The 13,991-nt window shown below is 35.6% G+C and overlaps 1 protein-coding gene across 2 annotated transcripts in view; it reads left to right on the top strand.

Moving 5' to 3' along the window:
* Window positions 1-12,523, top strand: part of ELOVL7 (ELOVL fatty acid elongase 7) — a 94,989-nt gene extending 82,466 nt beyond the window's left edge. For both annotated transcript variants that reach the window (XM_066375508.1, XM_066375518.1), the window contains exons 6-8: window positions 2,779-2,884; window positions 8,081-8,217; window positions 10,919-12,523. In XM_066375508.1, coding sequence (XP_066231605.1) covers window positions 2,779-2,884; window positions 8,081-8,217; window positions 10,919-11,128 — 453 coding nt within the window. In that variant the 3' untranslated portion in view covers window positions 11,129-12,523. The remainder of the gene's footprint in view (window positions 1-2,778; window positions 2,885-8,080; window positions 8,218-10,918) is intronic.
* The last annotated feature ends 1,468 nt before the right edge of the window (window positions 12,524-13,991 follow it).

Genomic DNA, 13,991 nt, shown 5'->3' with positions numbered 1-13,991 from the left:
AAATGTTTGATGTTTCCGCGAAAGCAATAAACTAACTGCTAGAGTTCGGCTGTCTGATAACTTTGGTTATCTCTCCTCCTCAGGCAGACCTACCTTTTATTATCAGTAATGTTAGAGGATAGATAGGATAAGCTTATTTTTCAATCTTTTGCATACTCTAAAGCTTTCCTATGTATCTAGCACCTGTTTAAGATAAGCATGTAACTCACACTACAAAACCGCATCTTTATGTGGATGGATGACAGTTGTTTTGGGAAGCAAGTTTAGGAATCAAAGAGCCGAGGACATTTTACCTTTGGTCTTTCTTACAAAAGCACTATATCCTCTTAAGAGGATAAGTGCTCCAATATTCATAAACTTACACAGTAGTGTCAGGTTACCCCTGGCAGATCAGTAAAAACTACCTCCAGCTGCCCTCTGAATTCTCTCTCTGCCTGGGGATTAACTGTGACGTTGGGTGACTGGACCCTGCGAGAAGCAAGGGCCGTGGATTTGGGTCCCTTAGAAGAGGAGAAAGACATGTGCCTTTGTTTCCAGAGTAGGAAAGCTGAATAATTACTGTGTCTTTGTGGTGTGTGGGTCTTAGTGATCTGAAACCAGTCCTGGGCCTAACCCTGACAAGTGTGTTCTCTCTTCAGAATATATATCACTACCTACATTTCTTATAGCAAATCTCAACATGCTTTCTCTTCTTAGATGACTGTGCATAATGTTAGAATTGGAAATAACTTTAGTGAGCATAGAATAATTCCCGTGGTTCTAACTTTAGCATGCATTAGAATCGCTTGGAGGGCTTGTGAAAACAGATGCCCATATCCCCTAGAGCAGGGGTCCCCAAACTACAGCCTGCGGGCTGCATGTGGCCCCCTGAGGCCATTTATCCGCCCCAGCCACACTTCTGGAAGGTACACCTCTTTCATTGGTGGTCAGTGAGAGGAGCACTGTATGTGGCGGCCCTCCAATGCTCTGAGGGACAGTGAACTGGCCCCCTGTGTAAAAAGTTTGGGGACCCTTGCCCTAGAGTTTCTGATTCAGTAGGGTCTTGGGTGGAGCTCAAGAATTTGCATTTCAGCAAGTTCTCAGGTAATAATAGCATTACTGTTGGTCCAAGACACACACTTGGAGAACCCTTGCTGTAGTCCAGTGGTTCTCAATCTTCATGGTGCAGTAGACTTAATTGCATTAGAAAGCAAGAAAGCCTAGGTCCCATCCCCAGAGATTTGGTTGCTAGATGGTCTAGAGACCAGGCACGGCTATTCTTAAAAAGCTTTTTACACATTGTAATATGCAGCCAGGATTGAGAACTATTGATTTATTAAAATCCAAAACTCTCACTCTAAAAAATACATTGAAGCCAAGAGGTTAAGTGACTTACCCAAAGGAATTGCTGCTACTAAACAGCTAGGACCCCAGATCGCTGTTTTATGGCTTTTTCTGTTGCACCATGCTGCCTTCTCTCATGTGCATAAGCAAATGTATTTTGGCTTCATTGTTTTTGCTTTGCATGTTCTCAGTTCTAGTTTTCATAAGGAAATGGTTGCTGCCTCCATGGGCCTCAGTAGCCACACTTCTGATATATTCCTCCAAGTACTTTTGTGTCTGGTACTCTGCTTAGTCTCTTATTTAGAACCCTAACCCCCTGCTGGTCTCTTGAATTTGCGTTTAATTGAACGTTTAATTCTGCTTTTGAATATATCTATTTTTAATTTCCCCCAAATCCTTTCCGTTTCACTCCTCTGTCGCGCGTCTGCGCACCGTGGTGCTTTCGATCTGGCTGGCGCCTTCCTGCCCTTCTCATTTTCCCCAGGCAGCTTTACTTTCTTTTCCATCCTGTTTCCCCCCAATTAACTCTTCAAGTTTTTCCCTCTTCATTTTTCTTTAATAATAACTTTTTAAACTTTTGGTTTGTTGCAAGTCTCTATCAGTTTGCTTAATCCCTTACCTAAATTTGTAAGATGTGTTAGAGAGCAATTTAGAATAATTTCAGCCCTAAGAATTAAGATTCCCTGCCTTCTCATATACTTCAAAGTCCATGTGGATTCTTTTTTTTTTTTTTTTTTTGTATTTTTCTGAAGCTGGAAACGGGGAGAGACAGTCAGACAGACTCCCGCATGCGCCCGACCGGGATCCACCCGGCACCCCCACCAGGGGGCGACGCTCTGCTCACTAGGGGGCGATGCTCTGCCCATCCTGGGCGTCGCTCTGAGCCACTCTAGTGCCTGAGGCAGAGGCCAAGGAGCCATCCCCAGCGCCCGGGCCATCTTTGCTTCAATGGAGCCTTGGCTGCGGGAGGGGAAGAGAGAGACAGAGAGGAAGGAGGGGGGGAGGGGTGGAGAAGCAGATGGGCGCTTCTCCTGTGTGCCCTGGCTGGGAATCGAACCCAGGACTTCTACATGCCAGGCCGACGCTCTACCACTAAGCCAACCGGCCAGGGCCTTTTTTTTTTTTTTTTTTTTTTTTACCAATAACATTTCTTTCAATAATTTGTGGGCATAATCTTCACTTTATTTCTTTGATTTTCAAATCTACATGCAATTTCTTTTTACCTTTTTATCAATTATCCCATAACTAGGCATCACGCCTAAGTTCGTTCACATTAATTAGCTTTTAAACTGCACCTTGGAGAATCAGCTGGTCCTATGAGCATCTATCATATAAATCAGTCCTTTCAAAGCAAATTATGATGTGAAATGGTTTTTACTTTGCCAATATTTTTATAACTCTAGATTGATAATTGCATGATTTTATATAAACTTGATTTTCTTTAAATTATTTCAGATCTTTTTTGTTCTGCGTAAGAAAAATAGCCAAGTGACTTTTCTGCATGTCTTCCATCATACCATCATGCCATGGACCTGGTGGTTTGGAGTCAAATTTGCTGCAGGTAGCCAGGGGAGAGTTGGGATCGTTTATTATACATAATAGCATTTTTGTATGCTGTAAACACAAAATCAATCTTTAAATGTGATTTAAGAGAAACTCAAAACATCAAAGAATCACTTAGATCAGACATCTAACTTTCAGTATTACTTGAATCCTAAATGCAGGACTCATACCTAGATCTTTTTCCAATCCTTCAGTCTTTAAAAATGCATTGGCTTTTAGGGACAGTCTTCTCCACACATTTTTTAGTTATTTTGTTTGGATTTTAATCTTTTCTCATCGAGTTCTGTTAAACATTTTAAAGTAAATTAATAATAAAATAAATAAAATGATAAAAGTCTTGGTTTTATTGGAATGTTATTAAATACCTATTTCTTATATGTATCCAGAGACTTAGAGTATCTATCTCAAGTTCCATATCTTTAAGAAAAGTTATTTATTTATTCTTAGAGAGAGGAAGGGAGAGAGAGAGAGAGAGAAAGAGAGAGAGAGAAACATTAATTCGTTGTTCCACATATTCATGCCGTCATTTATTGATTCTTGTATGTGCCCAGATCCAGGGAACAAACTCATGACCTCAGCATGTTGGGGGGTAATGCTTTTAACCAGTTGAGCTATCTGATCTTCTTTGCCTTCAGATTTCAAATAGCTGATACATACTCTAACCCCTAATAGCTCTTTAAAGATGTGTCAAATTGTACTTGTCACAACTTTTATAAGCAACCTACCATATTAAAAGATGTTTTGGTGTTGTTTTTAAGTCAAGATAGTTTAGATCAAAAGCTTGGCAAACAGGCTCTTTGGTTTGGTTTGGTTCTAAACATCTAGCATGGGGAAAAATAGAAAGGTAAGTAATTTTACCTTATTAAGTTTTAAATAAGTGATATTCCCAATGACGTATTTTTTCCTTATTAGTGAAAATTGGTTGGGGAATTTACTTATGCTACTTCCTTAACTTTAAGAAGTCTTTAAGTAGGCCTGCAGCCCATATTAGACTATTTTAACATTTCTGTGATCTGCAAGACTGAGGGGGAAAAAAAAAAGAGGAACTACAACTGAGGAACTTTTGTTTTGACTTTTAGACTCTCTAGGCATGGGGAAAATTTTGCATGTCTCATGTCTCAGAGCACAACAGGACATGGGTAAGCCAGTGGCTCAAAAGAGATCCCGGAACCAGCCCTGGCCCGCTGGCTCAGTGGAAGAGTGTCAGCCCGGCATATGGAAGTCCCAGGTCCGATTCCCAACCAGAGCACACAGGAAAAGCACCCATCTGCTTCTCCACCCTTCCCCCTCTCCTCTTTATCTATCTCTCTCTTCCTCTCCCACAGCCAAGGCTCCATTGGAGCAAAGTTGGCCTGGGCACTGAGGATGCCTCCATGGCCTCCACCTCAGGAGCTAGAATGGCTCCAGTTGCAGGGGAGCAACGCACCCTATTGGGCATTCCAGGTAGATCCTGGTTGGGTGCATGCTGGAGTCTGTCTCTCTGCCTCCCCACTTCTCACTTCAGAAAAATACAAAAAAAAAAAAAAAAAAAAATAGAGAGCCCAGAACCTAGAGCAGCCAGGAGGGCTGTTCCTACCATGTTCCTCGACACTTGATTTTCTAGTATGTAAAGTACCTCCTTGCCCCAAATTGGCATTTATCTGATGATCATTATTAAAAAGTAAATGTAGTTATTTTTTCTTGTATGTTAATGTTAAAGTTTAATTCACATTACAAGATAGTCTCATCTATATTCTTTTCATAAATCAAGGGTAGCTATATTATTTAATCTCTATTATTTTACTTTAGTTTTTTTTCCTCCCACATGCATATTGTGTCTCTCAGTTATTCCTACCATGATTATCAACATCTTTATATTTTTCTGTTTTGGAGAAATATTGAAAAAGACCTAAACATCCACTAATTGAATGGTTATGATTTCTTTTATGTATATAATTGTGAAATGCAAATGATATTGAGAGGCATTTAGCTCATCTTTTAAGCAGCTTAACTCCTAAATTATCAGAAATAGGTGAGTATTCTATTTTGAAAGTATACTAGGAAAGGTTCTTTTACACCCTTATAATTTATTCAGTTTTCTTTTATGAGACCAGAATATTATCACAATGCTGAAAGAGATATGAAAATAGAAAAAAGATTGGAAAGTAGTACCCCAAAATACAGTGCTTTTAGAAATATTAACACAAAAAGTGATTTCTCTCTCTATCTTTCTCTCTATTTTCTAATTTTTATATATTGACTGTTTATCCTATAATGGGAAAATAAATTGTATTTGATGAGTAGAGTTGAGCATGTTTTTAATTTCTATCATTGAATCCATTTCAAAACAAACAATGCTTTCAGTAATGAAAATTTAAACATATGATATACCTCAATTTTTCTATGTTACCATGTTTACGAACATAAAGCACTTTGTACTGGATTCATTGTCCATAGCTTAATCCCCCTTTTGCTTTCCAATATGTAAATAGTAGAAAACAATGTTTTTCTCTTATAGTCCATGAGTGGGCAACTCTGTTAGCCTTTGTGTGGAATCTAGGACACACGTGAACACCTGGTATCTATTCAGTGTAAAGCACTGTGATAAGGGCTGCGGTATTTCCAGAGACGTGGTTTGGCATTGGCTTCCATTGCTAGAATGAAAATGCCCATTTTAATCTGTTTTTTAAAAAACTTGAGCATAGCTGATCTCTATCTAGTTTAATTTCCTTTTGCCTATTGTACAACTTTCTGGGAAATTAGCAATCCAGCTTTCTTTTCAATATGATGAAAATATTTCTGTGATAGGCTTTTATATTAATTGTGCCCTAGCTCCCAGAAATATGGAGAATTATAAAAATTACCCAAGTGATTTATTATTATTTTTTCCAAACCAAAGGGGTAAAATGTGATGGGACTGAGTGTAATTCATACTGACATGTTTGCTATTCAGAACTGTTACCCAAAGAAGAAAGCAAGCAAATACTTTATTAGAGAAGCCTTCCAAAGAAGTTGTGAAAAACAGTACTAATTAAAATGTAATTGTTCTGTGAACAAATTCATTAAAATAACTTACCAGAAAATAATCATAAACTAGAGAAAATAAGCAAATTAATTTTGATAGCTTGCTCATTTGGGGCAGTAAGTCTTATTAAACACTTAGCTACACTAGCACCTCGTTAAATTCCTGTCCATAATATCCTTGTTTTAGGACGTTTAAGTGATGAAAGCTTCTAAATGGGAATATGGGCACTCTTACACCAAAAAAGGGTGTGGCATTATAATGAGACAGGCTCTGATGTAGTTGGTTATCAAGGGTATAGATTTCTTTTGTTTATATAATTGTGAGACACAAATAGAATCGGGAGGTATCTAGTCTCTTAAGCAGCTTGATTTCTCAACTATCAGAAATAGACAATTGCTTTATTTTTAAGTTATCTTTAGAAAATGTGTTTTCATACCGCTATATTTATTTAAGTTTCTTTGGGGAAAGAAAACTAACTCAAATGCAAATAATAAAAGTTGTAAGGTTGTTAATAAGCTTCATTAGTTCAGTTTCTTCTGATCTGAAATGTGTGATAATTAAAGGATTAGGTAAAATTTATTTATTCAGGAAGGGAAAGTTTATGAAGGGACAGTATATAAAAAATGAGGCATTGGAGGATTATTTAAGCTACTTTAAAATAATTATTTAAAACAGGTTATTCTAAGGAAGTACTTTTATCAGTGGCAGTATCTAGAATTGCTGCAATAATGAATGATTATTAAAAAGTAATTATTTCTACTATGTGACAATTTTTATTTTGCATTAAACTTTCTGTAATTCATAGTATTTATAAATTTGGTCCTTCAAAGACAATTAGTCCAAATTTGTGAGATTTGCTTTATTTCTGGAATTAAAGAATCTGGTATAAAGAATAGAAAATATTTTGGAGACCAATTTAAATTTCAGGCCAACATTCCTAAGCTGAATCAGGCTGTACATAAAAAATGCAGATTCTCCTATATTGTGCCACTTTGGAAAGAGATGCTAGGGAAGTTTTGTTTCTTCCCCCACTACAAACTAATCACCATGTCACTCCTTCCGCTGTGCTACGGGGTTCAGCTCGAGGCAATTGAAATGGTCTTTGCTTGTGTTCCCTCAGTGTTCTTTGCTTCTACTCAAAATTAAAGTGACCAGTAGGAGCTGTGGGGAAATCAGAAGATAAAGACCAAGATAAGAAGGCACAATTCATAAAAATCAAATGGAAGCAGTAAACAAAGATGGTTTAATAATAAACATTTATTTTGGAAAAACGATAATTGGTTAAAGTAAACTTAGTGTAGCTTATTAATGAAAGCCAGTAGTTTTACTGCTAAAATTTAATGGTGCTAAAAATCTTCACTGAAAAGTTAAGAGTGGAAAAAGTGAATTTTATTTCACACAATGATACATGCTAAAGAATTCTTAGTGGTTTTATTTATAGTAACCCAAAATAGAAACAATCTAGATAACTTTTAATAAGAGAATGGATAAATTCAGATGTGTTCATACAGTGTAATACTATATAGCAATAAAAAGGCAAACTACTGATGTGCACACCAACATGGATAAATATTAAAAACATGTTGATTGAAAGAAAGGCACAAAAATATATCCAGTATAATTTTGTTTATATAAAGTTTAAAAGCAGGCATAATAATAATTGATTATAGAAATCAGAATAAAGGTTACATTGTGAGGGTTGTATTCTTTGGAAGTAGGTCTGGGAATCTCACCTGGCGTTGTAAATGCTTTATTTCTTGAATTTGGTAATGGTTCTGTGGGTCTGTGTATATGTAAAAAATCATCAAATTGTACGCTTAAGATTAATGTACTTTATATATGTTAACCATCACTAAAAGGTGAATTTGATTACCACTATTTAGCAATATATCATGTTTAAAAAGTAACTCAATGTAGATTGTTAAAGTAAACCCAAGTCATAAGCTTATCTTAAGTCAAGACATAACAAAGACATGATCATTTATTTTCTAAGATTTATATATTATTTACTAAATGAATGTATTATCCAGCTCCCTCAAATTTGATAATGGTTTAGCAAGATTGATGTTTCATATACTGTATGTTTTTCTTCCTACTAAACTTGAAGAAATAAATATGCTGAAATCTCAGACAAAAATGTGTCTCTTTTTAGGAACAGTGCCCCCATTTTACAATGCTTGTATTTTCCAGGTGGTTTGGGCACATTCCATGCCTTTCTAAATACAGCTGTGCATGTCGTCATGTACTCCTACTATGGACTCTGTGCAATGGGGCCGGCCTACCAGAAGTATTTGTGGTGGAAAAAACATTTGACAACATTACAGCTTGTGAGTAATTAATTTTCTTTAAAACAATATATGAAACTGGAGTCACTTGTCTTCTCTGTGAATTAGGGCATTAACTAAATAAAGAACAGAGTGTACAAAACAATAGGGACAGAAAGTGACTGGCCTCTATGTGGCATCACATTATTATATTATCCTTTCTATTTTTTTAAACTTTTGTCAGGAACTTTTTTTTTTTTAAGATTTTATTTATTGACTTTAGAGAGAAAATAAAGAGTGATAAAGGCAGGAAGTGGAGCAGGAAGCATCAACTCATAGTTGTTGCTTCTCATATATGTCTTGACTGGGCAAGCCAGGGGTTTCGAACCAGTGACCTCAGCATTCCAGGTCAGCACTTTATCCACTGCATACCACAGGTCAGGCAGTCAGGAACTATTTTGAAAACAAAGCATATTTGGTAGCCAAGAGGCTCAGGCAATGAAATCAAAATGTGTGTCTTTATACCATTTTTATAGTATTTGATGCATTTATAGAAAATAAACATTTATGATCAAAATAATCTCAGTTATGTGAATCTCAATAGGCATAATATTATATTAAAAGTTAGAAATTTCATATTTTAGATCTAAACGATCTTGAGGAAATATAAGTTTGAGGGAATTATGAGCCTTCCTGGCTTTCTGGTCCTTATATTTCTAAGTCTTTTCTCCAACTAGTGAAAGTACTAGGATTAAAGGTATACAGTGGTGGTTTCATATAAACATTGACAAAATTGATAAGACCTTAGATAACTAAACCTAAAGAAATAGTGAAAGAAGTTATTTTAATTTCTACTTTGGAATATTACAAAAGTCATTTACAATTGCTTTCTAGGTGGTTTTTATTTTCTGATAGCATAAATTAGAGCACTGTTCTCAAGTAAACAATGTTCAGGACAACAGAGGCAGTTTATACCTAATAATATACTTTGCAAGCATTAATCCTAAAAAATATATGGCATTTTTTGAAGAGTACTTATGAATTGAGATGATGATTTGCTCTAAATTTTGTCTTGTATTAAAATAAAAATTCTATGATTCTATTTCCAGGTTTACAGTCTAGCATAGTTTAGTGTCATAGTCTGCCAATAACACTAAAGAGAGAGTATGAATTTAGGTGTATCTATTCTGTTGAAACTTAATTGCTATTGAAATCCTACAACTTGTTAGATAAGATTTGGCATATTCATATAATGTGTTCTCCCAGGTAAGAGACTGATACTTTAGTCTATAAGGATGTTAAAATAATATTAGAGTATACCCTTGCAGAGTTGCTTATTGTATTTAAAATTGACAACATCCTAAATAACCAGCCCTAAGCAAATGGTGTAATACATTATTTTAACTTTTACTTTGGAATATTATGAAGTCATGAGAGCTTTTCATAATTGCTTTCTTTTTAAGTATAATTTCAGATTTTAATGTAATACTTGCTCATCAGAGAAATAAGAACATCAAGTTAAACAAAGAGAAAGAAAAATAAACATAATTCCATTAACCAGGGATGATCAGAACTGATATTTTATTTTATTCTTATTTAGCTTTTCTATTGATATAAATATATACCTTTTGCATGATTTATATTATACTGCATATAAAATTTTGTAGTAGGCTTTTTAAACTTTAACATTTTTAAATGTGGTAAAGCCTTTTTAATTGTGTGGAAGAATACTTATATAGAACAATAGATATTGGTTTATTATTTCAAATGTATTGGTGATACACAGTCATACCTGCATAGAATGTTGAGGATGTCGATTAGGCTTTTTAAGGTTTTAGTTCTTCCTCTGCAAAACGAGAAGAGTAGTTTTAGCTGCTGCATAGGAATAGAAGTTCCTTAATTTAACCCAAGCAAAGTTGATGATGATAATAAAAGAAACTATGTGAAATCTTACTATAGTGATGACTAGATGGATTGTGGATAATTGTTATTGATTTTTATATAGGGGGTTTTACTTTTCTAAAATTTCTGTAGAATATATGTTGCCTTCTAATAAGGAGAAAAAATATATTTTAAAAAACCCTGGACATTAGCCCAGGAGTGTTCCTCTTAAGATGGTGTAGAATGGTCTGGAACACAGAGTCCTTGGACATCACTCAGAGGATCCCTAAATCTGTCTCATTTCTTGTAGAGTCTCTGCTGCTATTGGCAGATAGGATATATTGTTATCTATGATAGTGGTGACTCAATGGAAGATATGAGGACTCAGAGATGCTTTGGCTCCTACAAACTGGCGGGGCTCTAATTAGAAGGTTTTTTATTTCCCCAGAATTGAAATACCTGGTCTAACAACAAACTGTTTGAAATTGAAACTATTTTAAATATTAGGACATAAAGTAGTGGTCCCTTGCATTTCCTTCGTCACTGCCTCACATTAAAGATTGGCAGAAAACCTGCCTTGAGGGTTCTCAGATGATGAAAGGGCTGCTGTGGTCACAGCTTCAGGGACATTTGTATAGATCCTCTGGAGCTGTGCAGCTTGGTGGGACTGATGGTGGTTCCACATTCCCATCTGGATTTGAACACTATCCCACCCATTATCACGCCCATGGAGGCTAGATTGAAAGATAAAATTCCTTATCCAACAGTAGCCTGCATGTGGTTGGAGAGTGATAGAACATAAGCAGGCAAAGAATGCATTAAATAATTGCTCCATTGTGCCTCTTCATATCTGAAAAATATTTTTCGTTCTTTCATCTGTTAGGTCCAGTTCATTATTGTCACCATCCACATAAGCCAGTTCTTTTTCATGGAGGACTGCAAGTACCAGTTTCCAGTCTTTCTGTACATCATTATGAGTTATGGGTGCATCTTTCTGCTGCTCTTTCTCCATTTTTGGTACCGTGCTTACACCAAAGGTCAGAGGCTGCCCAAAACTGTGAAAAATGGAACCTGCAAAAGCAAAGATCACTGAAATTCAAGCACCACATGGATCTATGAGACTGGTATCTTGTCTTCTTTGACAATCAAGAGATGGTTCCATGTTCAGTGCATTTTGTCTATTTTTCAAAACCAAGAGCTTGTATTTTTATGATAAGTTATTGGGGTTTCTGATATTTGAGAGCCCAAACTCCCAGATAACAGAGTCTTCTGATAGTTAGAGCCTAAAGCAGCCAGTTTTCAGCTGCTTTTAAACCTCATTTAAAGGTTTTGTTTAATACATTTTGTTACAATAAAAGGATCATGTGAAATAGTACAGTACTTTTCAAAGAAGTTCAGTATAAATGAAAAATATCATTAGGTATTTTGAGTACGGACAGAGATCCATGCTGTACAATGGATTCCTTCTATGTACCAAGTCTAAAACCCTCTGACCGTGGGCTCTGGCTTTATAGCCTGTTGACTATACTCAGAAGATACTGTGTTCACTCCAGAGTTAAATTTCCATTCTAAAGAACTGACAAAGTGAACATTAAGTGAATTTTGGCTAAGTTGTCATTTAAATTCACTAACAATAATTTTTAATAATTTTTAGCTGCCACTAGTTCTGCTGCTAAGACTCTCTCACAGCCTTTTGTTGTATATAGTGTTTAGAAGTAACAAACCTTTTGGCGAGCGCATTGATGCACTCAATACTAAGGTTAATATTTTGAAAACAAGAGATTTATTCTGATGGCTTAATGAACATTTTGCTATTATGATTTTTCAATTATCTTTGTATATTTCTAGAGAGAGGTGAATTTGTCAATGGAAAAAGTATAGTTCACTGGGAAAAATCTGTTGTCTGTTGCACTGTAATGTCACTTTCTTATATTGTCACAGTTTAAAAGATTATCTTGCTTAAATATATATTGTTTAGATGTGTAAATGTTCAAATCATTAGAATACCCTAAATCATTAGCAGGTACCCTTAAATCACAAATTATTTTTGACCACCTACCACGATTTCCAGAGATGTGTTCAAGTGGCTTGGGAAGCGATTGGAGGCCAATGGTGACACAGAGATTATTCAGGGAAAATTTAGTTACGTAAAGGTCTCTCTTAATAAAGAGAGAGTACACGGTAGTTATTGTTATAGATACACTGCATGAAAAAATATTTTCCAGAATTATTAATAGCCTGGATTTCTTTTTCCAAACTTATAAATTATATAATAAAGGACTAAAATGTATTTTGCATAGGTTTTGTTCCTCTAAAATTACTACTTTCTAATATTTTCTTGTTCTCAAACCCAGTGGATTTTTGTCCAAGAAACACATATATTTTGGACACATAAAATTTTTTCCTTATAGATTGTTTTTTTTCCTGTTATATTTATACTCAATTTTTGAAGGACTACTTATGCTTGTATGATTGTAAATAATTAGTACTATGGACCTCAGTTATTGTATAACTCACTGTGATTCTTACTGTATAACAAATTCTGAGTGTTTACTCACGGTAAACTCTTACAGTTCTGTGGCTTCCCCCAGTCTGTTCATCTATGCCATGTCCTTCTCTCTTCACACTTACTAGATTCATAACATTAGTGCCTTTAAAGTGACCTTTAGTGATGTCACATCCTTATAGTATGAGAAGATAAGGTTGAAAAATGGAAGTAAATTCATATTTTAAAAAAATAATAAAGAATAAATAACAAGAGAGCAAAGCTAAAAGAAATAACAAACCTAATTGACTTCTCTGAGAGTCTCAGGATTTCTTAAGTGCTTTCTTGTTTTGGCTCTTCAATGCCAACTTGCGCTTAATGAGAAGGTGTGTTAATATATACACACAATTGCCAAAGACCCCAGTAGGGTAAAGACCAAAAGCAAGCAAAAATAAAAGAAGCTAAAACAGGAGAGTTTGGTTTGTTTCCTTGCATACTTTCTGACCTGCATTGTACAACCTTTCCTAATCGCCCTATAGTCTTTGAAATGTTTGACATGCCCATCAGCTAACAACATGTGATGGAAACATATTCTAAATTATAGAAATCAAAGTGGAAAGCTAAAATGTTACATGAAAAGAAATCACAGCTGGCAGAAGGACCCTCCATATAAACATCAGCAGATCAAAACACACACACTGGATGTAGGGTTTAACAGGCAATGTTTTACTGAAGGGCTTTGTGGGCCACAGAGCATTTCTGTTGGGGTTTCATCCCACTTTTCAGGATTTTGTTGCCTTTGTATTTACTTACCTAACAAATAAAAAGCCCAGTTACAAAATGTGGTTTATGTCTTAAAGTTCCATGAATCTTTAAGAGCCTATATATTGTAAATAAATAGAAATACAAAATTTTAAATATTTAAAGGGCATTGCAATTTTAGTCTTAATTTAGTAAAATTTTTAATTGAGTAGGCTACATTGTTACCTAAATTATAAGATTAAAAGGTTCCATTTCCTCTTATTTATCCCTTATTTTTGTCATGTGTTTAAAGACTGTGTAAAACTCTGGATATTGTCATCAAAGTTTTGGGTGCGTGTGTGTGCGCGCGTGCGTGTGTGTGTGTGTGTGTGTGTGTGTGTGTGTGCGTGCGTGTGCATGTGTCTTTCATTTGGCCTCTAACTGCATATGTTTGCATGGGGAGTTGGTTTTTAACCTGATTACTCATGTAGCCAAGACATTTTACACATTTGTTGTATACTTGCTAGTTCAGAGACCTGTGCTAAACATTAGAGTGATACAGAGATGCCCACAACATAGCTGGGACCTCCTGGAGCTCACATAGACTGACAGAGGAAATTATGTTGCCAGGTGGTATGTGACAGCTATGATAGCTGCCATCTGAGTGAGAGTCCCATCACTTGGCAGGCAGGAAGGTTCTATGATAGAATTTGAATTTGAGTTCTGTGTT

The sequence above is a fragment of the Saccopteryx leptura genome, chromosome 1 (assembly GCF_036850995.1).
Source record: "Saccopteryx leptura isolate mSacLep1 chromosome 1, mSacLep1_pri_phased_curated, whole genome shotgun sequence".
Taxonomy (NCBI): domain Eukaryota; kingdom Metazoa; phylum Chordata; class Mammalia; order Chiroptera; family Emballonuridae; genus Saccopteryx; species Saccopteryx leptura.
The sequence above is the reverse complement of the archived record's forward strand: the minus strand, read 5'-3'. Positions and strand labels throughout refer to the sequence as shown.